This window comes from Cervus canadensis, chromosome 20, assembly GCF_019320065.1.
Source record: "Cervus canadensis isolate Bull #8, Minnesota chromosome 20, ASM1932006v1, whole genome shotgun sequence".
NCBI lineage: Eukaryota > Metazoa > Chordata > Mammalia > Artiodactyla > Cervidae > Cervus > Cervus canadensis.
The window spans coordinates 45,270,125-45,294,119 of record NC_057405.1 but is presented as its reverse complement, the minus strand read 5'-3'; the positions used below and the strand labels follow the sequence as shown (position 1 = coordinate 45,294,119).

General features: G+C 40.9%; 1 protein-coding gene across 3 annotated transcripts in view; it reads left to right on the top strand.

The window, feature by feature from the left end:
- DCBLD1 (discoidin, CUB and LCCL domain containing 1) overlaps positions 1–23,995 on the top strand; it is a 91,599-nt gene that overhangs the window by 48,142 nt on the left and 19,462 nt on the right. For all 3 annotated transcript variants that reach the window (XM_043439094.1, XM_043439093.1, XM_043439095.1), the window contains 3 exons: positions 15,801–15,935; positions 17,318–17,369; positions 19,578–19,650. In XM_043439094.1, the coding sequence (XP_043295029.1) occupies positions 15,801–15,935; positions 17,318–17,369; positions 19,578–19,650 (260 nt within the window). The remainder of the gene's footprint in view (positions 1–15,800; positions 15,936–17,317; positions 17,370–19,577; positions 19,651–23,995) is intronic.

Below are 23,995 nucleotides of genomic sequence, written 5' to 3'. Positions count from 1 at the left end.
AGCACACTGGTATCTGAACTCACATTAACAGTGACCCTACAGTCCTTAGCCCAAGGAAACAACTTGGATTTAGATGACCAGAAAACAAGAACAGAGTCTTATATACAGGTTCTTCCGAGGTTAGAGTTTTTCTGAAATTCACTGTGCATACAGCTCTGAAAATGATACAGGTTTTAAGCAAAACCCTGTCCACCTGCTAGTTTCGTAGGTAATTTCTCTCAAGCACACAGCTTTCTGGGCTGTCTTTACCTTTGTACCCAGAGAGTCTGCACTCCTCCCAGTGTGCTGCCTCCTCCCAGCATGAAAGCCCAGACCAGCCCGGAGACTCTTCAGGGGTCTAAAGTTACCTAGCCCTCATGGAGGAAATGGAGAAGGCAATGGCACCCCACTCCAGTACTCTTGCCTGGAGAATCCCATGGACGGAGGAGCCTGGCAGGCTGCAGTCCATGGGGTCGCTAAGAGTCAGACACGACTGAGTGACTTCACTTTCACTTTTCACCTTCATGCATTGGAGAAGGAAATGGCAACCCACTCCAGTGTTCTTGTCTGGAGAATCCCAGGGACGGGGGAGCCTGGTGGGCTGCCGTCTATGGGGTTGCACAGAGTCGGACACGACTGAAGTGACTTAGCAGCAGCAGTAGCATGGAGGGAGAAAACCTAAGTTTTGTTTTGTTTTTTAATGCCTGGGAATATTATCTGTTGTAATGATGGCTCAGTTACTCTGACAGTAAAGATGGTTGATTTCATAAAATTTGTTGTTGTTCAGTCACTAAGTCATGTTGGACTCTTTGCTGTCCCATGAACTGCAGCAGGTCAGGCTGCCCTGGCCTTCACAATCTCTCTGAGTTTGCTCAAACTCATGTCCATTGAGTCGGTGATGCCAGCCAATCATCTCATCCTCTGTTGCCTCCTTCTCCTGCCTTTAATCTTTCCCAGCATCAGGGAAAGATTTCCTATGAGTCGGCTTTTCATATCAGGTGGCCAAAGTATTGGACCTTCAGCTTCAGCATCAGTCCTTCCAGTGAATATTCAAGGTTGATTTCCTTTAGGATTGACTGGTTTGATCTCCTTGCTGTCCAAGGGACTCTCAAGAGTCTTCTCCAGCACCACAGTTTGTGGAGAAGGGAATGGCAACCTACTTCAGTATTCTTGCCTTGAGAAGCCCATGAACAGTGTGAAAAGACTTTCATAAAATTAAATTGCAATTAACAAGTTGCAAGTTTTTAATTCCAGTTTTACTCAAAGGGGAAAAATGCAAATTCCAGGGGGTGCTGGGAGCACTTACTGTTCAGGTAGCTCTGGTAATGGCAGGTGTATTAATTTACGGAGGCACTCTTTAGGGAATCCTTCACTAGCCGGGACATTCCCTCCAGATTCAGAAGGGGGCCCTGAGTGTCAGAGCTCCCGTGTAGAATGCGAGGGAAGGTGCTCCAGGGCCAGGACGGCTTCCTCATGGCTTGTCTCTCTGGAGAAGCATCTGCTTTCCCTGAAGATGAACAGTTAACTCTACCAACTGACAGAGCAGCAGTCTGATCGTCTCTGTTGCTTTAGGTCTCAGCTTAGGGGCTGAGGTGAGAACTAGAAAGGGGCGCAGATTGTTCTGAAGCACGATTGGAGAATGGGTGTGGCTTTCCCATGCATTTTTGATGTGTGTTCACAAACAGAAAAGAGGAAAAGCCTGGGATTTAACTGTATTTTGAGAACTTCCCTGGTGGCTCAGATGGTAAAGAATCTGCCTGCAATGCAGGAGACCCGGGCTTGATCCCTGGGACGGGAAGATCCCCTGGAGAAGGGAATGGCAATCCACTCCCAGTATTCTTGCCTGGAGAATCCCACGGACAGAGGAGCCTGGCAGGCTATAGTCCTTGGGTCTCAAAGAGTCGGACATGACTGAGTGACTAGCATTTAACTGCATTTTAGGAGCTGGGTTACAAGGTGATCATGGTTGGCATCAGAGCACTCTATTCCATGTTTCTAGCTTCTTGAATTTTCAAGAGTTAGACACTTCACTTGGAAGTGAGTAATGAATTGCCATTCATTTCAATAAAGCCTAGTAAATTCATTTTTCTCTTCAGATTTTTTTCCTACATAGTTATGCTTGTTTTTTAAAAACAAAATATATGCTCATTATAGAAGTAAGCATATTCATTGTATGCCAGGCATAGGTTTGGCCTTAGGTAGATTTTCTGGAATCCTCATATTCCCCCCTGCAAGGCTGTTACTATTAACTTTTTTTTGCAAATAGAGAAACTGAGGCATGATGAGTTTTGCTGTTTCATTCTTTTTTTTTTTTTACTGTACTGTGTAGCTTGTGGAATCTTAGTTCCCCAACCAGAGACTGAACCTGGGTCCTGGCAGTGAAATCATTGTGTCCTAACTAACCACTGGACTGTCAGGGAGTTCCCAAGATTTTTTTTTTTTTTCAACTAACATGCTGAAGATCACACAGCTAGTTAAGGGCTGAAAGGAAAATTTATGTCTATGTCTCTGTGGTTTCAAGACATCTGTTTCCAGATGTCTCTTTCTCCCCAAGTCCCAACACCCAAAGAAAGCCTCATGCTCAACTGCCTTCCCAGGGGGCTCCGCCCAGTACTACATCAGACAGCAATTTTGCCTAAAACACAAGTGTAGTTAAAATTTTGGGTTGGGGATGTTCTTAAGATAAAATACTTATTGATGCTTAGAATTAGTTTATTTTGAGACTACTTTAAAGATTTCTTGATCAGTCACATTAAGGCAAATCTAGTAGACAGGAATAATAGAAATTAGTAATGAAAGGACTACACGGAAAGGAAATTAGAATATTTCAATCCTAGAAGCATATTTTAGAAGAATTAAATGGCTCAGCCACATAGAGCGGGTATACACATGCATATGCATGTATGTTGCATCTGTATATTTGTGTCTTTGTATAATAATTCTGAAGAGCATTCTTGGAGAAGCTGCTTATTCATATATTTGTACTTATATTTCATCCAGTGATTTGAATATAGTAGATACTCTGTGAATAAATGATTTAAAAAGTAAATGGGCAAGTTCAGTGGCAAGGAACCAGTTAAGTAAAGCATATAATACTTATTTGCAATATTAAACAGCTATCTGTTAAAAAGACAGTTAAATGGAAAGCTTCTTATGGTGATGTTGTTGTTGAGTTGCTAAGTTGTGTCCGACTCTTCTGCGACACCACATACTGTAGCCCACCAGGCTCCTTTATCCGTGGGATTTCCCAGGAAAAAAATACTGGAGTGGGTTGCCAGTTTCTTCTCCAGGGCATCTTCCTGATCCAGGGATTGAATCCAGGTCTCCTGCATTGGCAGGTAGATCCTTTACCACTGAGCCATGATGTAGTGTTAGGTGAAATATGAATACATAGTAATGTTATAATAATAGAAAAAAGCCTCTAACCAGAGTGAGAACATGACTGCAGCAAATTGTTAGGAGGAGGATTTTAGAAGGTTCAACTTGGTGTATTGTTTTTGTCTTCCCTTGACTTTGTTTTCTTTAATAAACGTTTGTTTCTTAATAAAAACAAGTAGATTTTCTTTGACTAAGATTACTGACTTTAGACCTATATTTAATTTAGTTAAAACAGTCCCCTGGTCAGTTTGAACTTCCTGGCATCTGCCAAGAAGGAAGAGGAGGCTGGAGTGCTTTGTTGGCCTGGGCGAGCTGAGGGAGTGGGCTTTCCTGTGGGGCTCTTGTCCCGCTCCCTGGAGGAGGTGAGGCCCCTCTGCAGCCAGTGTGGCCCCAAGACTGTGGAGGGGGTGGTCCCAGGGACCCACAGAACCTGGAGGAGAGTGTGCACTGCAGTCCCCCTGTGGGAGAGTGGGGGTAGAAATACACGATCAGGAATACTGCCTGCAATTCCAGTATACTGGGCTCTAACAGTTACATGTGTGGCTGAAACAGCTAAATAGTTTTGGTTTATCCAGCTGAGATTTTTTTCAGTTAATTGCTAAGACCCATTGCCAAGAGATTTTAAGACTCAACACTGTCAGACTTTTAAATGTGGAGTTAATGTTTTGAAAAAGAATTATGTCTTCTGGCATTCATGTTTGGAAGCTCTGCCAAGAGTGGACATAGTTGGAATGTGATTCATTAACCACTGTGAATAAGCTGAGGTTGTACAGTTTTTAATCATTGTGCATGTAATTTATAATGGTTCCCCCTGCCCACCTCACACCGATTTTGTTTTAAGGGTTTGGTGCATATACTTTGAGTGCTTTCATTCATGGTAGTAAAATGTACTATAAACAGGTGTGACCCACATCAGCCTTCCCAGTGATCAAGCAAAATATACACCTGATCTCACTGATTGTTAAGAGACCTGATACAAACAATGTGGGGTTATTCTTCTTCTGTTTGTCATGTATTATAATTATGGCTGATATTTCAGATTCTAACATCAATTTGAAGAGTGCACTTATATACCTGTGGCTGAATTAAGACACTGATCCTCCTTTTTAAAATACTCTTTAAACAGCCATGAATCAACAACTTTATCAGGCTTACTCTAGAACATATGTTAAGAGCGAGGCATGAATCTTCAGTTCAGTTCAGTTCAGCTGCTCAGTCGTGTCCGAGTCTTTGCAACCTCATGGGCTGCAGCATGCCAGGCTTCCCTGTCCATCACCATCTCCCGGAGCTTACTCAAACTCATGTCCGTCGAGTCAGTGATGATTTTCAGCCATCTCATCCTCTGTCGTCCCCTTCTCCTCCTGCCCTCAATTTTCCCAACAACAGGGTCTTTTCCGATGAGTTAGTTCTTCCCATCAGGTGGCCAAAATATTGGAGTTTCAGCTTCAGCATCCGTCTTTCCAATGAACATTCAGGACTGATCTCCTTTAGGATGGACTGGTTGGATCTCCTTGCAGTCCAAAGGACTCTCAAGAGTCTTCTCCAACACCACAGTTCAAAAGCATAAATTCTTTGACACTCAGCTTTCTTTATAGTCCAACTCTCACATCCGTAAATGAGAGTATGATTCTCAAGATGTTTTTAAACATAAACTTTTAAACTTATAAACATTTTTGGATATAAAACATATATACTGACTTTTAAGATCATGTGTACTAATATCCTGGCCAAAAAAAAATTTAAGAAGTATCATACTTTTCTTAGAGATTTTTTTTCACTGTTACTAAGGGCATTTTGCATTTCAGTTTGAGGCCAAAGTAACAGAGACTTCCTTCAAAAGAAACAGCCATGTCCCTTCCTGGTCTAGAATCCAGTCAGGATCATGAAGCATTTAGTTGTATAGTTCAGTTCAGGTTGCTGCTTCAGGATTGATTCTCAATCTCCTCCCTTTTATATTTGTGATATAAAATAATAAGAAATTAGTTGTATAAAACGTTAAGATATCTTGAACTTGTGGGGAGAGTAGGTGCTGATTCAGGCATTGTGTCGTGCCAATATACCTACATTTAAAATATGAAATGTCTCATGTTGTTTTATTCATGAGACTGAAGAGGGAAGACTGTGGATTCATACTAAAGATCATTATTCTCAACTTTAAAACTTGTTAGGCACCCTGTAACCTTAAGTTAAGGTTAAGTTAATGTTAAGGTAATGTAATGGAACTTAATGTTAAGTTCCATTTCCAGTCTTGCTGACCACAAAGAAGTCACCCAGAGGTTTGTTTCTGCTACCACTGTTTGTGGGGACCCCAGTGAAACTGTCATTTCTGCTTCCTGATATTTCAAGATTTACTAGGTCCCAGTTTTCCATGAAAGCTGATCTTCCCCCAGTGGGTAGAGTTTAGGGCTGTTCCTCAACCCCCTGAAGGACCTGCTGGAAGAATCTTGGTGGGAATATTGGTCCCTTGGGATCTCAAAGGACCTTGTTCTGATGGAGTTTCATAGACTCCCACACCCAGGTCACTGTGGACCAGTAAAACCAGGCCTTCAGCATGGACTGAGATGAACGCTTCTGTTTCTGTGTAGAGTTTTCACTTGGGCTTAAGAGGGCAGACTCCGGAATTAGACTGCCTAACTCCAAATTCCTGCTTTACTGCTTATTTTTAAATTACTTTGACCTTGAGCAAATGCCTTAGTTTTCTGTGTCTCCATATTCCCTTCTTCAAAATGGGCAAAATAACAATATCTGCCACATATGGGTGAGTGAAGCACTTGTATATATAACTTTAAAGTAAAATGTGTGGCCCATAATAAGCACTCAGTCAACGTTAGCTACCATCATCATTCCCTCCCTCCTTCCCCTCCTCTTCCTGCCTCTCCCCTGCCTTTCCAGCCGCTCCTCCTCCTCAGTGGGCTAGAATACAGTCTACTGTTTGTCTAACATGTCTAAGTGCAGAGAACACATCAGTCCCTCTTGCTACCCCACGCGCTCTCCTTTCACCCAGAAGAGGCTAAGCTGCAGCAGGACACGCCATCTACACCTCCTGGTGCATCCCTGGTAACCCAAGTTTATCCAGATCAGTCCCAGCCTGTGGCAGGGGTTCCCTGAGTCAGAAGTAGCTTCATGGACAGATTTTCTCCATACAGCTTCATGAGATGAGCAGAGAACCCATGTTCCCTAAGCCCATAGTTCATTCAGTTTGGCTTATTTTGTTTTTTTTTTTTCCCCCCTCTGCCACCACCAGTTCACATTTTGTGTCTATTTCTTATAGAAAAAACTTCCTGATTTTCTCCTCTTTTCTTTCACCAGTCTCCATTCCCTCCAGGCCATCTAAGATTATCTTGTTAAATATTGTTGTGATGATTTCTTTATTTCAAAAATGGTTAATTGTGCCCCACTGTCTACAGACAATCACTAGCTTGGTGTTCAAGGCTGGCTCACTCACTCTCTTCCCCACCCACATTTCCAGCCACATCTCTGAGTCTCTGCATCCCAATGCCTTTTCCAAATAAACACATCAAACAGTTTCATGTTCAGTACTTTTGATGATGTCATTTCTTCTGCATGTCCCTCTCCTGTTCCCCCTACTTTTCTGCCCCTTCTAAAACACACACACACACACACACACACATATACACAGTGTGAAGACAAGCAAATCCAATGCTAGTTACCCTAGAACCTCCTCTGATGTTCAGCAGCTCCAGATATTCCTTCTCTTGGGCTCACGTTGTTTTTCTATGCCTTCAGTGGAGCCCCAGTCTCAAGTGGAGATCATTATTTTAGCCTCTCAACTGATTTGGGGTTTCCTGAGGAAGGAATTGCATTTGATTCATCCTTTGAACATCCCCTGTTGCTTGTCATAATCTTACACTTGCAGACCCACAATCAACATTTAATGAATCAAATTGCATGCAGCTTGATTTTGGCAAACATACATTTAAAAGTCTATAATCTTATAAATTTGAGTATCTTTACTCACGCTGTAGGAAGATTTATAGTAAGATTCCTCTATCAATAAATATCTGCTCTGCATTTAAAGAAAGACTTGATTTACGTACAGTTTTAGGACTCTACTTATTATATACAAAAGACCGTGAAACTGTATAGAAGGTTCCTGCAATAGAGCATTCAGCTGTGCTCTGCGCTGGGCTTTGGGGCTCTAGAGTTACTCACTTAACCCTCATAATGGCCCTGTAAGAGGGGGCCTATTATTAGCATCCACACATAAGGAAACTGAAGCTCAAAGAGGTCAAGTCACTTGCTTGTAATCACTTAACTAGATCTGGGATTCAAGTCTGGACATTTGGCTCTAGGGACCCCATTCTTAAGCACCGTGCCATTCCCATTCAGGGTGATAAAAGCCATCTGATCTCGTGGTTTGTGCAGAAGTGAACTGTAGTTCTTGTTCATTATTTGCTGGAAGAAATGGAGACCTCTGCAAGCCTTCCCCTAGGGGTGGGTATCCTGAGAACCAAATGGAATTTTGAGAAATCACTCACATGCAGAGGGCTAGTATAAATTTAAGGCTTAAAAAAGTGCTTCTTAGTCAAGAAATTAAGGGAGACATCATAGTCAGTGAACCTAATTATAGTCAGTTAAATTAGCTGTGTTGCTAAATGACTTGGACTATGGAAAACCCAGGAAGTTCCAGAATTGTTCTCTTACATTTCCTGTACTCCCACCTCCACCCCCAGTATTTTTTTAACCATTGTCAGTGACTTAGAAATACAACGATGTGAAGTCAGCCATTAATATTTATATTACACCAGGAACAAGAGAAATGGGAAAAGTCGGAAATAATACTGAGTGTTTTGACTCATAACTACAACAAGATTTCTGTGATAATAGTTTAGAATGATATGTATCTGGCATATTGCAATAAGATCTAATCATTATGACTTCTCTGTTAAGAGAATTCCAAATAGAGAAAAACGCAAGATTGGCAGCCTCTATTTTATAGATGGTTTATGTCTCAAAGCCATATTATGGAGAATGCAAAATTCTTACGACTTCTGAAGATAAAACAAAAGCCTATGGAGAAGCTTTTGGAAAATTGTTTTGGGGTTTCCGACACCCCAGAAATGCATTTTCCTCTATCACTGGGGCAGCTTTGGTGGACATGCTTAAGAAGGACTGCTTTTTCTTTTGCTTTGTTTTGCCTTTTATACCAAGATAGAATTCAGAAAGAATTGTAAGCATATGAAAAAGTTAGGTGACTTCCCTGGCAGTCCAGTGGTTAAGACTCTGCACTTCCACTGCTGCAGGGGGCGCTGGTTCCATCCCTGGTTGGGGACCTAAGATCCCACATGCTGCATGGCACGGCCAAAATTTTTTTTAAAATACAAATAAAATGTATCTCTTAAAAAAGTTGTATCAGCCAGAATGTTCCATGCTAGATGTCTCATTAACATAACCATAAGCCTCAAGGAAAAAAAATATTGGCCTCTTCCTTCTCCTTTTCCTCAAGCACTTCCCCAGAGATACACTGTGGTTCATTTCAGCAAATTGCCATCTTTTGTTGGGCAAAAAGTAATCGCCTAGGTAGATTCTGGAGTGAAGGCACTTCTTGACCCAAGTCCCATAGCCCCAAGGAAAGCTGCACCTTTGTCTAGGAATCTGCCTGATTCATTTATCATCTGTCACTGATTTTTGTCTGGGAACCAGAGACCAAAACTCTCCAGGGATACCACTTACGTTCTTACGTGACTATGGTTTTAATGGCACAGTCCAGGAATATCCCTTTTTTATGCAAATGTCCCTCCTTTTCAAAGAAAATGGCCCTGAAAATTCTGTAATTTTGTACACTGGCCTATTGCAATTAGCTAGCAGGACAAACCCTGCCATTTGACTGCACAGGAAAAAAAGAAAATGGACAGAAGTCCAATGGCGTTTGCAGCTTCAGCATTTCTGGAGATTGTTTTATCAGTGTACCTCTACACCCAGATCTGGGCCACATCAGGTACCACTTTCATGGCAGCTCGCCGATGGCACATCGTGTGGCTGGCTCTGCCAATGGCTTGCCCAGGGAGCATCACTTCATCTCATCGGCATGTTCTTATCTGCCATGAAAAATTAAATGTGTGAGTAAGATGGTGCTCATAAGGCTAATGAAGGCTTTTAGGAGATTTTTGGTGCTCGTTGTTCAATTTGATTTATGACAAATCTCTGGCGAGTTAGTGTTTCATTTGGTCTCTGTTTTCACCACTGCATCTGGAGAGGGAGAGATCTCCTCTTTGGTTTCTTTTAATGGCATGCATAGCATCTTTTAAACACATCTTTTCACAGATGAAACAATAATTTAGTGCCGTCAGTTTCAAGATCAAAAGCATAGACCCATCTGAAGTGACTTGGAACCGTTATTAAACAGAATACTGCCTTGTATCCGGAGACTCAGGCAGACAGGCCATGGAGAATGCAGCGTGAGGGTGAATTGCTGCATGGATTGTCAGATTGCCAGAGATTCCAGAGGGCTGGCTCCAGGCAGACAGTTCATTCTTCCTGGCAGGACAGTTGGCTTTTATTCACACGTGGGAAGATAAAGGGTTTCCTCTCTCAGCTGCTTATGGAACAGGGGATGTGCTGAGAGGAACTGGCCTACTGTGCTCAAAGCAGGCAGCTCCTAGGACTGCTAGCCCTTATTCCTTTTGTCCAAGGAGTCAGTCCATTGTCTGCCAGCTCCTGGTCTGATGTCTGGTGCCAAACGCCACATGCTACTCCATTTGGTATCACTGATGGCTTTTCCCACAATCCAGGGTGACTCACGACAAACCACAAAAGGTAGAAGGATTTATTTTTCATGATTTTCTTACTACTTGATGAACTGCCTTTCTGCTGTCTCCCAGTCGGATGGGAATTTGGGACTACAAAGACGGAACCTGCTTCCCAGACAAGGATAGAGGTAGGGAGGAGGGCAGAGTTAAACAGCAAGTCCAAGTCCTATGAAACACACAGCACTTCCAGTTGTAAAGCAGACATCCATGCAGACTGTGAGTCTTGCTTTTGGGTCTGCTAGAGTTCTTAAGAACCACTCAAAAGGGTTAGGGTTCAGCCTTGACTGTGAATTGTGGTAGTTTTACCAGCCTAGGAACATTGCGCCGGAAGAGAATGTAACCACAGTCAAAGCTAGAAGTCACCTCTGAACCCTTAATGGGTTTCCAATGACACTGGCATTGTGTATTGCTCAAATACAGGTGTAGATCCTTTTTAAAAATTGAGACAGAGAGTACCTAAGAGTAAATACATCTTTCGGGCAGGTGGGGTGGAGAAAGTCTTTCATAGAAAAAGATACCATCCTCAAGGGAGTCTGGCTGAAAACTGAGAACGCAGGACTTTCCTGGTGGCTCTGTTGTCAAGAATTCACTTGCCAATGCAGGGGACCTGGGTTCGATCCCTGGTTCGAGAAGATGCCACGCGCCGCCAAACAACTAAGCCCGTGTGCCACAGCAGCTGAAGCCCACACTCGAGGCCCCACGGGCTACAGCCCATGAAGTCCATGAGCCTAGAGCTTGTGCTCTGCAATGAGAAGCCAGTTCAGTGAGACGCCCCTGCACCACAGGTAGAGAGTAGCCCCCACTCTCTGCAACTGGAAGGAGTCCACACGTGGCAACAAAGGCCCAATGCAGCCAAAAAGTTCATTAATTAAAATAAATTAATAATTAGTTTTAAAAAAAACTGAAAGAGAGAACTTAGGATAGGCTTGTAGGATCCTTCTGTGGTTTCTAATTATTTTTCCTTCTCACTGCCAGTCACACGTCTCTGTTTTCATCACTTTTCCCTTTTAACTCCAGGAATGCAGTTATTAACCTGGAGTCTGTGAAAAGGAATCTTTATCTGTCAGACCTTCAGACAAGCAATGATTTGAATGTTTTGCCAAAGGCAATAGAGCAACCAGTCCCCAGCTTCAGTTCCCTGCTCTGGACTAAAGCTGCCTCTGCTGTGTGGCCGCTGTGCCTTGATGAACCTATCAAATAACTTTGAATGATGGCATTTGTATAGACAGGGCATATCCTATCCCTGCTAAGGTTTAGTTATGTCTTTGCAACATATCAATGAGAATGTGGGAAGGATGGTATCAGTGGGTTAAGGGTGATTAAAGGATGTGTGTGTTTACATTTTCTTTCTTTGAACTTCTTTCAGAAATGTTTACTGGGACTTTGGGGGGGATGCAGCCAAATTAGAGTTTTACTGTGTGTTTTTGATTTAGGAAATTATATGTATTGCACAGCAAGTTAGCATGATGGCATGCACTCTTATCTATACATGTAAAGTATTTAAAATTTTGCAGCCTTTCCTTTCAATTGTTCCATAAAAATCTAAAAAAACACAAAACCCTCCAATTATTCAACCGTGAGAAAGTAGGACATCCTGTCATTTGCAACAGCAAATGCTACGTGAGATGAGTCAGATAGAAAAAGACAAATAGTGTATGATCTCCATTTACATATGGAATCTAAAAAAAGACCAGTTCATAAAAACAGAAAGCAAAATGGTAGCTACCAGGGGATGGAGGGTGGGAAAATAGGATTGATGTTGTTTAAGGGTACAAACTTGCAGTGAGTAACAAATAAACCCTAGAGATTTAATGCACAGTTTAGTGAATACAGACAACAGTACTTTATTGTAATCATCAACTTGCTGAGAGACTACTACTTAATTATTGCAACCACTCAGAAGAAATGATAAGTAATAGGATAGATATGCTAATTTGGGAGAAGGAAATGGCCACCCACCCCAGTATTCTTGCTTAGAGAATTCCATGGACAGAGGACCCTGGCAGGCTACAGAGGACCCCCATGGGGTCACAAAGAGTCAGACACGACTGAGCGACCAACACAACACCACACATGCTTAGTATCCCTACAGTGACTATCATACTAAAATACATAAAGATATCAAACTAGCATGTTGTCTACCTTAAATTAGTGTTATATGTCAAATATATTTCAACTAGAAAAATGTCAAGTTCCCACTGATAATCAATTTAGACTTGCTTTTCCTCGCTGTTTTTGTTAGAACCCATTGGAATGCAATAGAAGTTTAAGGAGAAATTGGTATGGTGTCATCATCACTGTTTGGAGAAGTCTTCATGCTGTTATTTCTTCTTGGAAAAAGTAAATATGGGTTAGGAAAATATTCTGACTTATTAATAGCAACAAGTAACTGGTTATTTCATCTTTGTTGTTAGGTTTGCAAAGCAAGTATCTCACTTAACCTGTGCAAAGAACAAATGAATTTGAAACGTATTTAAAACTGAGAATCAGTTGCAAAAGTCAAGCGCAGTAATGACTCACTTTAATTTTGAAAAAACTCTTCTCATTCTACTTTATTATACAAAAATGGATTTAGTATTAATTGCCTATCTTCTGTGCTTATGAGCACTCTTAAAGATCAAAAAATCCATATAGCTACCACACTAATGATTTTCTTTCCTTTCTTTTCTATAATTTTCTTGCTTGCTTCTTCATGATATTCTGTAATGACAAGATTAAATATTTTGTGTATCTTTATAATCATGTTTTGTTTTTAAAAACCAATGTTGCAAGTAGAAAAACATTTAACTTCGTTTAAATTCAGACAATATTTGGAAGGCTGCCACATGTACAAGCTGTCTGAGAGAAAGTGATGATAGGAAAGTCCCTAACCCCAGGGAATATAGCCTAAAAGGAAGACAGGCATTATTTGTTTTCATATATTCATTTAATAGGTACTTAGTGCATGAGTAACTCTTTATATCCTAGGTTCCATTCTAAATTATTTGCGAGTATTAACTCACATAAGTAAGTATATACAAGTATTTCTAAAGAGAGAAACACTCTTTTTTGTTTGGAATTCATTATCATTTAATAATAGGGAGCAACAGGGATGTGTGGCATGTAAACACACAGCATCTCTCTCATTTCGTCACATTTTCAGAATATGACATCTGGACCGGACAAAGAGAAATCTGATCCCTTATACCAGGAGAGGAAGGCTGAGCTGGGTTCACAGTCTTCTTCCGCCTATTTAAGCCGTCTGGGCCCTGTATTGGCTTTGGCTGGTGTGACCAGTCATACTAGTGCTGACTTGGAGTGGTCTTCCCTTAACCTGATGCAGAGTCATTGTTGCTGCAATTAGCTCTTTCTATGCTATTTTTTCTATTTTGGGAGAAGTTGATGCAGAGTACCTGCCTTCAGAATTTGTTTGCTGATCCCTGTTTTCAGAGAAATTATCATGTCTTGCATACTTGACTTTCAGGATGACAATTTACAAACTAAACTTCTACTTGAGTAGTCTTAGGAAGTTCTTTTTTTTTTAAGCTCCAAATCTCATTTTGTCTCTTAAAAGTTCGTAGAACTTCTTATTGCTTTTCAAGCAACATAGTCTAGAAACAATATGTTATACTCTTAATTGTATAATATATACTGTGGTATTTCAAAAGCCTTTAGAAATTACTCTGCTTTCTTATAAACTTCATTTTACAAATCAAAGTAAATTACATATGTTAATCAGAAGTTACTGTTAAGAGTGGTAGAGAAGAGAAAAAGAAATGAGTGAACTGCATGAACATAGATTTTTCCCATGTATGGGACAGTCCTTAAATTGTGGAACTTTCTTTTCTTTATGTACATTTTTGTTAAAAAATTGAAGTATAGTTGATTTACAATGCTGTGTTAGTTTCATATGTACAGCAAAGTGATTTAGTTATGCACACATTTTTTATTCAGATGCTTTTCCCTTATAGTTAATACAAAATATTGAATGTAGTTCCCTGTGCTATACAGTGGTGGAACTTTCTTGGAAAAAGGGAATCTGTGAGTTTCTGTGAACAAATTTAGGAGGCCTCTGTGCTTAGTCGCTCAGTCGTGTCTGACTCTTTGCGACCCCATGACTGCAGCCCGCCAGGCTCCTCTGTCCATGGGGATTCCCCAGGCAAGAATACTGGAGTGAGTTGCCATGCCCTCCTCCAGGGGATCTTCCCAACCCAGAGATAGAACCCAGGTCTCCCGCATTGCAGGAGGATTTCTTTACCAGCTGAGCCACCAGGGAAGCCCTAGGAAGCCCCTAGAATATATTTTTGTGATAACATTTTCTTTGCTATCTCTCTTAGTCTCTCTAGGCTGCTATAACAAAATATCATAGACCAGGTAGCTTATGCACAACAGACATTCATTTCTCACAGTCTGGAGGCTGGGAAGTTCAAGATCACAGTGCTGGTGGATATAGTGTGGTGGCTGGTGAGAACCCAGTTCCTGGTTCATAGCCATCTTGCTGTCTTCACCTGCTGGAAGGGGCAAGCCAACTCACTGGGGCCTTCTTTATAAAGGCTCTAATCCCATTCATGAGGGCTTTGCCCTTGTTCAACTAAGCACCTCCCCAAGGCCTCCTAATACTATCACATCAGACATTAGGATTTCAACATGAATTTGATTGGGACACAATTATTTGGACTGTACTTTAGGCAGATGTGGGCTTCCCTGGTGGCTCAGATGCTAAAGAATCTGTCTGCACTGCAGGAGACCTGGGTTCGATCTCTGAGTCAGGAAGATTCCCCTGGAGAAGGGAATGGTAACCCACCCCAGTATTGTTGCCTGGAGAATTCCATGGACAGAGGAGAGGAGTCTGGCAGGCTACAGTCCATGGGGTCACAAAGATTCGGACACAACTGAGTGACTAACACTTTCATTTCACTTTTTTTCTTTTAAGCAAATATAGGAAGTTCCTAGAATATCACCTTTGTAATAACATTTTCTTTACTAGCTAACATATTTGTGTGTGTGCGTGCAGTCACACTCAGTCTTGTCTGACTCTTTGTGACCCCATGGACTGTAGTTGCCAAGCTCCTCTGTCAACGAGTTTTCCAGGCAAGAATACTGGAGTGTGTTGCCATTTACTTCTGCAGGGAATCTTCCCAGGGATCAAACCTGCATCTCTTGCATCTTCTGAGTTGGGGTAGATTTTTTTTTTTAACCACTGGCATCATCTGGGAAGCCTGCAATATATTTTATTTTATTAAACAATTTATTTATTTAATTTTGGCCATACTGCACAGCATGGGTGATCTTAGTTCCAGCACGAGGGATTGAACTCATGCCCCCTGCATTGGAAAGACAGAGTCTTAACCACTGGACTGCCAGGGAAGTCCCCTAATATATTTGATTTTTGTTAGTAGTGTGCTTACAAAAATAAAAACCTATATCTTTAGGTTGTTCATAATTAACTAGTTCCAGCCTGTTGCCTATCTAGAGTTGGCCACTGTCCCTACCTTGGTTTGTCTGTATAATTAAGTTTACCATCAGTTTCTACCTCTCAGTCTCAGGACAAAGCAAAATTTCAGTCGGTAAAGATGGTGATTCCTATGTGTGTGTTGTTTGGTAAATTTGACCTTTAAGGAAGAAAAATACATAAACAAATTCTTTGTACTGGTCTAAATTTTGAAATGAGCCACCAGCATGCTTTGTTTTCAGGTCCATATTGTGGAAGCATGACTATGCCCAAAGAACTTCTGCTGAACACCAATGAAGTAACTGTGCGCTTTGAGAGTGGATCCCACATTTCTGGGCGGGGTTTTTTGCTAACCTATGCCAGCAGCGACCATCCAGGTATGGCGGAATAACCAGCATGAATCGGTAAACCTTTATCTGTCTTAGAATTCCTCTTGCTAGTCACCATCTTTGGACAGAATTGGGACCTCAGAATCAGAATTGAGATGTCAGGGAAGAGAGGAACACAGTGTCTTCATAGGTATTTAGTTAGGTCTGAACTGAATGCTTTCATAGCACATGTTAGATTGATCACTGACTTATATGGGAGAGGGTTGACTTAATTTTCCAAGAAACCTTGGATTGTGTATCTTTAGGGATATGCGTCTGACCCTTCTGAGGTCTGGCTGTTCTCTGGAGCTCTCCCCCAACCCCTTTCTTAGTCCAGGAGACAAGCCTTTTAACCAGTGATACCCCCTGCCCCAGCCCTCATACACACCAGCACACCAGCCTGGGAGCACGCAATGTGAGAAGGATGAGGTCACTGTCACCGAGTGCCCCATTCATCAAGCTGGCACATCAGCAGGAGAGAAGAGGAGCATGAACACAGATGGGGACGGAAAACATAGCCTCTCGTCTAGGGTCAACTCCAGGGTCTCGTCCGGGTCAACTCCAGAGTCATTTCCGTGCAGCCCAGGGTCTCTCCAGGGCCTCAGAAGTGTCCAGAGTTTCTGCTCAGTTCCCTCCAGCAGAAATAACTCTGGGAACAGGGTACTCCATTTATTTCCTGCTCAGTCAATCAGATCTGAGCAATCCTAGCAGGCCGCTGCATGGCCAGTGATTAGCATAGATTGCTCCCTAAGAACCACTGAAAAGATTAAGGAAAGAACAGCAGCAAGTGTGGAATATTGGAAACTATCCTAGGTGCATCTAAAAGCACCCAAATCCACAGCATCTTCGAGCTTCCATTCTTAGTATAAGTTCAGTTCTATAAGTTGCTTCAGAGAGCACCTTTCTTTTAAGTCTTTGGACCTCATTGATCAAAGCTGATAAGCACTTTGTGTTCCAGCTAAACACCTGGCCCTGTGGTCGCTTGGATGCCACTAGATAAACTGTCAAATTAAAATGTTCCTGACCCTTCTCTGTAAACCACATGGGCTCTTGAAATTGTTTTCTACCTGCCAGTAGAAGTTACATGATCTTTATAGGTGTGTAGTCAATAGTAATGAACCAATGTTGTTCTTTGGTTGAAAAAAGATTCTGTTACCATCCACTGGATAAATGGTGAAGAACCATCATTGATGGTAGAAAAGAAAGATGAACTAATGAAATCCTGAGGATAGTGTATCAGTTTTTATTTACTTTTAAGCAGAAAAGTTCAGATAACTAGAGAATAAATAAATGCTTCTCAGAAACTGTTTCATTTTAAAAGAAATCTTTAGAGCATGAGCGTCCTAACTTCTATTCAGTCTGCTAATTGCAGTTGTCTTTATTTATGACAGATTTAATAACATGTTTGGAACGAGCTAACCATTATTTGAAGACAGAATACAGGTAAATACACTGTCCTAGTTGTGCTGCAGTCATTTGTTGCTGAATATTTTGTTTTCCTTGACGTTAAGCCAGATAAAGTACCTTTATTTGTATTTAATTTAAAAAATCATCTGTGTTGTAATGAATCAGGAATATTTGAAATGGTTTCTTATACAGCAGAGATCAGCAAACTTTCTGTCAAAGGCCAGGTAGTAAAGATTTTAGGTTTTGCAGGCCATGCAGTCTTTTTTTATCTGTTCACGCAGTTCTGTTCCCTTTGTAGTGCAAAAGCAGCCATAGACAGTATGTGTGTGAATGAATGTGCATGGCTGTGTTCTGATAAAACTTTATTTAAAAAAAAAAAGTGCAGGTTGGATTTGGCCCATGGGTCATAGTTTACTGACCCCTGACTTCTACTCTAGTACCTGTGTGCCAAAATGGAGTCTAGAGTGCATTTATTACCTGGCCAGCATTTGGGAGTGACTTTTGTGATTCTGGAGGGGGTTCATTTTCTCTTTCCCACAGGAAAGAGACCTACAGAGAATAGGAGATGAAAGGTTTCACTCCAGCCTTACTTTAACTGGAAAAATTACTTGATCTCTTTGATGTACATTTTCTCATTTCTAAAACAAGAGCCCAGAGGGGATTTCTCAACCTTGGCACTACTAATATTGTGGACGATTTGTTCTTATGAAGAGCTGGTCTGTGCCTTGTGGATATTTAGCAGCATCCCTGGCCTGTGTGTGCCAGTTGTGGTAAAAACATCTCCAGACATTTCCAAATGTTTCTGGGTGTGCAGAAATCACCCCTAGTTGAGAACCACTGGTCTAGAAGTCATTGTCAACAAAAACACTAACAACAACTCTTAACTTCTTAGAGTGTTTCCTTAGTGCCAGGTACAACTCTCCGGATTTCGTTTATCAATAGCTACACAATAAATAAGTGTACTCCAAAAGTTAAGCTCAAGGGTCCATGGTCCTATCCATCTAACATTCTAACAAAGGAGATTATTTTATATGCAGAATCAACTCCACTGTTTACTAATATGAAGTCTAGTTCAGAAAAGACAAAAGCAAAAATGACCAATAATTAGATGTTGCCCTTAAAGTTGCTGTTCATCCAATGTGGACATTCACCAGCATTTTCTTTCCAGCCATCTGTGTATAGCCCCAGTGGTGCCAAGGCCTTCGGGCATAAGTAGTCATTTCGTATCCTCTTAGAGAAAGGAATGTGCTCAGCCCCACAGTGTGATATTCTGGTGCTGGATCATCTAAGCTGTGGCCCAGCCGATTTGTGATGTTTAGTTAAAGATGACGTATGATGACTAGTACAGAGCCATAATCCTTCATCTATCATGAAATGCAGAAAATGTAGAAAGCTGGAAAAGTCAAATAATTTTTGTAATTCATTTGGTGGCAGCACCTGATTAATGTGACCATAGATTCATCTGACAGCAAAACTGGACTAGATTAAACATGAGGCTGTTTTATCTTTATCCTTTTGGCCCAATACAACTAGCCATGTATTTGGTAGAGGTATTGAAGTTCTGATTAATATTTGCAGACCTCAGTAGGGTTTTACATCATATACACTGTGAGCACTGTTTTGCTTTTCCAAAATCCTTCAAATTCCGAATTCTCAAATATATTTGGCTCTAAGGGCTAGGATAAGGAACTGTAAGCCTGTAATAGGATTTCCGTTATTTCTGTTTCTTAATTCCTTGATTATTGCTGCAGTGCTGGATTCCATTAGGTCAACGGGGAAGAATTATAAACCATGTACTTGGGTAGTTTTGATAATTAGGTGTTGTCACACATCTAACTTGCTAAGTCAGCAGGAGGAAATTGAGAGGAAATGAAATAAAAGCAACTGCTATTTTGGAATCTGTTTTGGCTGGTACATTCTTCTTGAGCAAACCAAACAAACATTATTGTAATATGGTATATATAGAAACAAGGGCTTATGGCATTCATCTTCAAATCTGTCAATGTTTATCCCAACCCAGGGATCAAACCCATGTCTCCTGCATTGCAGGCAGATTCTTTACCACCTGACTCACCAGGGAAGCCTTTAGATTAATCTGTGTTTTCACAAATCAAGTTTCTGATTTGCCATTAGAGGAAGATGTTCCTGCATGTTGCATGGAGAGAAAATACTTTTAAGTATAATTTAATACTTTTTAATTTAAGCAAGCCTTAATAAAATATATACTCTACTTTTTTTTTCCAGCAAGTTCTGCCCAGCTGGTTGTAGAGACATACCAGGAGATATTTCTGGGAATGTGGTGCATGGCTATAGAGATGTAAGTAATTGAGGGTAATTTTATGGCAGGGAAGACATTAAAAAGTTAGTGCTTTTGCTCTGCCTAAAGTCTTTACAAACTAAAGTCAAATAAGATGTAAAACTTTGTAGATAGATGCACAGTTCTCTTTTCTGAGAATAAATGAAATAAGTATAAAAACCAAGGTTTTTCATGCATTCATTCCTATTTTTAGCATTTCCAATTAAGGATACTATAAATGAAACAAAACCCTTTATTATAACTTAAGAGTATAATTCCATCCAATTTTTATAAGAGGTCATCCTTTTGTTATAATTTATTTATTGATTTTACTACTCCAATTGCTTCAGGTAATACAGCCAAAGACATGAACATTTTACAGCACAGAACAGTGACATTGTATCTGGGACCAATGAAGCCATTTGTCCTGCTCTTTTATATTATTCCCCTCCCTCCTTGCACCCCAATTTCTTAGGCCTATTGAAACTGGGTGATATACATTGCTCCCAGAAAAAAATAAACTCACCAGAAATCCTTTTTAAGTATATGTCTTACATTCAGATTCACAATTCTTCATTTCTTACTATTCACAGATTTCTATCCTGGAAATCTGATACCTGATTTTAAAAAATTTACATTACTATTTCAAATGGTTGGGTTTATAGCTTATGGGAAGGGGCTTGAGTTATTAGAAATATGAAAATCTGTATAGTGATGGAACTTTCCTACAATTTATTAACATGTCTTTATGCACAGGGAAGACATACATGTTCTAGGAGCTTGATCATTTATCTCCTACAGGAGGAGGAAAAATTGGCTTTAATTTTGCTTTCAGTACCTCCTGATTCTGGAAGCAGCAGGTCTGATTTTGCTCGTCGTTTCCTTTTTCATGTGTTTTCTTTATTTACAAGATTGACATAGAATGTTCACTTAGCCTAGAAACTGAATCTGAAAATGATTTATACTACCTCAGTTTGAAAATTACTTGGCACAGGCTGAAGTACTCAATGACTTTAGCAAGTAAACCAAAAGACATAAAAAAGTTGAGGTATAGGTTTCACCTCCTAGCAATGTGTACTTTTAATTTATTATTTTCCTGGCCTGTGTAAGAAACTTAAGAATTCCATGCAGCAAGAGAAATAGCATTGTTTCTTTCTTACTTTAGCTGTTTACCCTGCCTCCTCTGGACAGAGCTCTCCTTTTCAGAGTAACAGGTAAATGGTTTCCTGGGTGGTACGTGACCTGCAAATGCTGACAAACAGGTTTCCTGTTTGACGCACTAGCTGGTTTTATACCATTTGCTCTCAGTATGATTTTATCTGGAGGGAAAATTTGTATTTTGAAAACGCATCTCTTCAAAGAAGTTGGACTAGTGTCTCTTGTATATGTTGATATTGTGGGTATATTAGATAACTATTGCCACATAACTATTACCAAAAACTTGGAAGCCTGAAGCACATGTATTACCTCTCATGTTCTGTGGTCAGGAGTTTGAGCACGCACTGCTGAGTTCTCTGCTTCGGGGACAGCCACTCAGCAGGTTCTATCCAAGGCGACACGAGGGTGTCACTGGGGCTGCAGTTTCATCTGAGGCTCCACTAGGAAAACATGTGCTTCTAAGCTCACATGGTGTTGGCAGCATGCAGTTACTGATAGACTGTTGGATAGAGGACCTCAATTTCTTCCTGGTTGGAAGCTGTCCTCAGCTCCTTACCATGTGGACTGTTTCAACATGGCTACTTGCTTTTTTTCCCCTCCTGATAATTTTCTTTCCATTTCCTGTATACCATCTTTATTTTTTTTTTTAATTTTATTGATGTATAGTTAATATACAATTATATGGGCTTCACTGGTGGCTCAGACATACTTCACTCAGTATGGCAGTCTCTAGGTCCATCCATATGGAAAAAAATTGGTATAGACGATCTTATATACAAAGCCTCAATAGAGACACAGACATAGAGAACAAACATAGGGACACCAAGGGGGAAAGCGGTGGTGATGGGAGGAACTGGGAAGTTAGGATCGATATATATACTGCTGATACTGTGTATAAAATAGATAGGGCTCCCTAGTGGCTCAGACGGTAAAGAATCTGCCTGCAGTGCAGGAGACCTGGGTTCGATCCCTGCGTTGGGAAGATCCCTTGGAGAAAGAAATGGTAACCCACTCCAGTGTTCTAGCCTGCAGAATTCCATGGACAGAGGAGCCTGGCGGGCTAATAGTCCATGGAGTCGCAAAGATTTGGACATGAATGAGTGACTAACACAACACAACACATAAAATAGATAACTAGCGAGGACCTACTGTATACGGCACAGGGAACTCTACTCAGAGCTCTGCGGTGACCTAAGTGGAAAGGAAATCCAAAAAAGAGGGAGGTGTAAGTGCAGCTGATTCACTTTGGTGTACAGGAGAAACTAATCGAATATTGTAAAGCAACTGAGTCCAATAATAATAATAATAATAAGAGAATTGGTTCATTCTGTGTTGTTTCAAAAGGCAGAACGAAGATCCAGGAGGCCACTTTCTGTAGCATATAAGGAATAACTGAACAGTGCAAGATGGGATAGGGTGTCTCCAGAAACAGTGGGGCCCTAATCACTGAAAGTGTCAAGTGTGGAGATTATAGCCTTTGTCACGGTGCCCTGGATGTGTGGGGAGGAGAAAGGGACAGTGTCAGGAGGTGTCACAGAAAACTTTCACGATCATTTAGAATTCTGAAGATTCTGTGATTCTGTCTCCTTGGCTGGTGAATGAAGGCATCGTACAGTGTAGGCTTAACATGCCAGTTAAGAAATACAGACTTTAAGCTCTGCCTTACCTGGAAACCAGAAATAAAAAGCGCTCAGAACAGTTTTTCTCTTGGCAGCTTCTCCCAAGCCTGCTGACTGTACCGTCTGCTTTTAAGCAGAACACATCCCTTAACTAACTTGTTTCAGTAATTCTCCATTCCCCCCAAATATTCAAGAAGTACTGTAAGTTAAAGGGAGACAGTGCAAAAAGTGTGTTCCTGATTTAGCAGAGAAAGGGAGAAACCCAGTTGCATACACCCAGAAAAAACCAGAGGCAAATAAATACATCATATTGGTGAGTGGTTGTCTCTGAGTGATGACAATATAATGATTTTATTTTTTCATATTTTCTAAAATTTCCATGGTAAATGTATATTACTTTTCTAAGGAAAATGTTATCATGGTCATTATGAAGATTGTAGCGACACTAAAACAATTCATTGAATAGACTGAGGAATACATTTTTATAATTTTGAACATGTGCTTTCTTCATTTTTTTTTTTAAATCAATTATTGATTTATTTTTGGCTCTGCTGGGTCTTTGTTGAAGTGCCAGGGCTTTCTCTAGCAGCAGTGAGTGGGGGGCTCCTCTCTCTAGGTGTGGTGCACGGGCTTCTCATCACGGTGGCTTCTCGTTGCAGAGCACGGGTTCTGGAGCACAGACAAGCTCAGCGGCTGTGGCCCACGGGCTTAATTGCCACATGGCATGTGGGACCTTCCTGGACCAGGGATCGAACCTGTGTCTCCTACATTGGCAGGTGGATTCTTTACCACTGAGCCACCAGGGAAGCCGTCTTTATATTATATTAAAGTGAATCTAAAACATTTACTCTTATTAAATTTTATTTTAATACTTTGTCAACACTTTTTAGTACACGTTGTTTTTTCTTAGAGGAAGACTTAAAGAAAATGCTCCTGTTCTGGGATGATTTGATAATTTCTTTGAGTCTTCTCATGCTGATCTGCTTGGTCATCTTTTGCGGCTCAGGGAACTTCAGAGATGTTTAATTCCACCAACTTCCAAGTTCATGAGCCTTGCAGGTGTTCTCCTCAGCTGTCCATTGCATTCCCTTCCCTGAAGAAATACATTTAAATTTTTTTTGTTTAAGGCAATCACTGATTAATATAGGCTTTCCCGTATTTATATTTCAGTGAAGTGTAGATCCCCAAATAGCTAGAAGACAAAGTATAAATCTATTGTTCAAAAGAAAAATTTTTAAAAATCCAGTTCAGTGAGTGTGAATTTTTAAAGGTCAAGAAACAACAGTTAGAAGCCAACATGGAACAATGGACTGGTTCAGAATTGGGAAAGGAGTATGACAAGGCTGTTCATCTAACAGCTTATTTAACTTATTTATGCAGAGTGCATGCTAAGTTGCTTCAGTTGTGTCCAACTCTTAGTGACCCCATGGACTGTAACCCATCAGGCTCCTCCGTCCATGCAATTTTCCAGGCAAGAACACTGGAGTGGGTTGCCATGTCCTTCTCCAGAGGATCTTTCCAACCCAGGGATCAAACCCACGTGTCCTGCAGATCCTGCACTGCAGGCAGATTCTTTACTGCTGAACCAC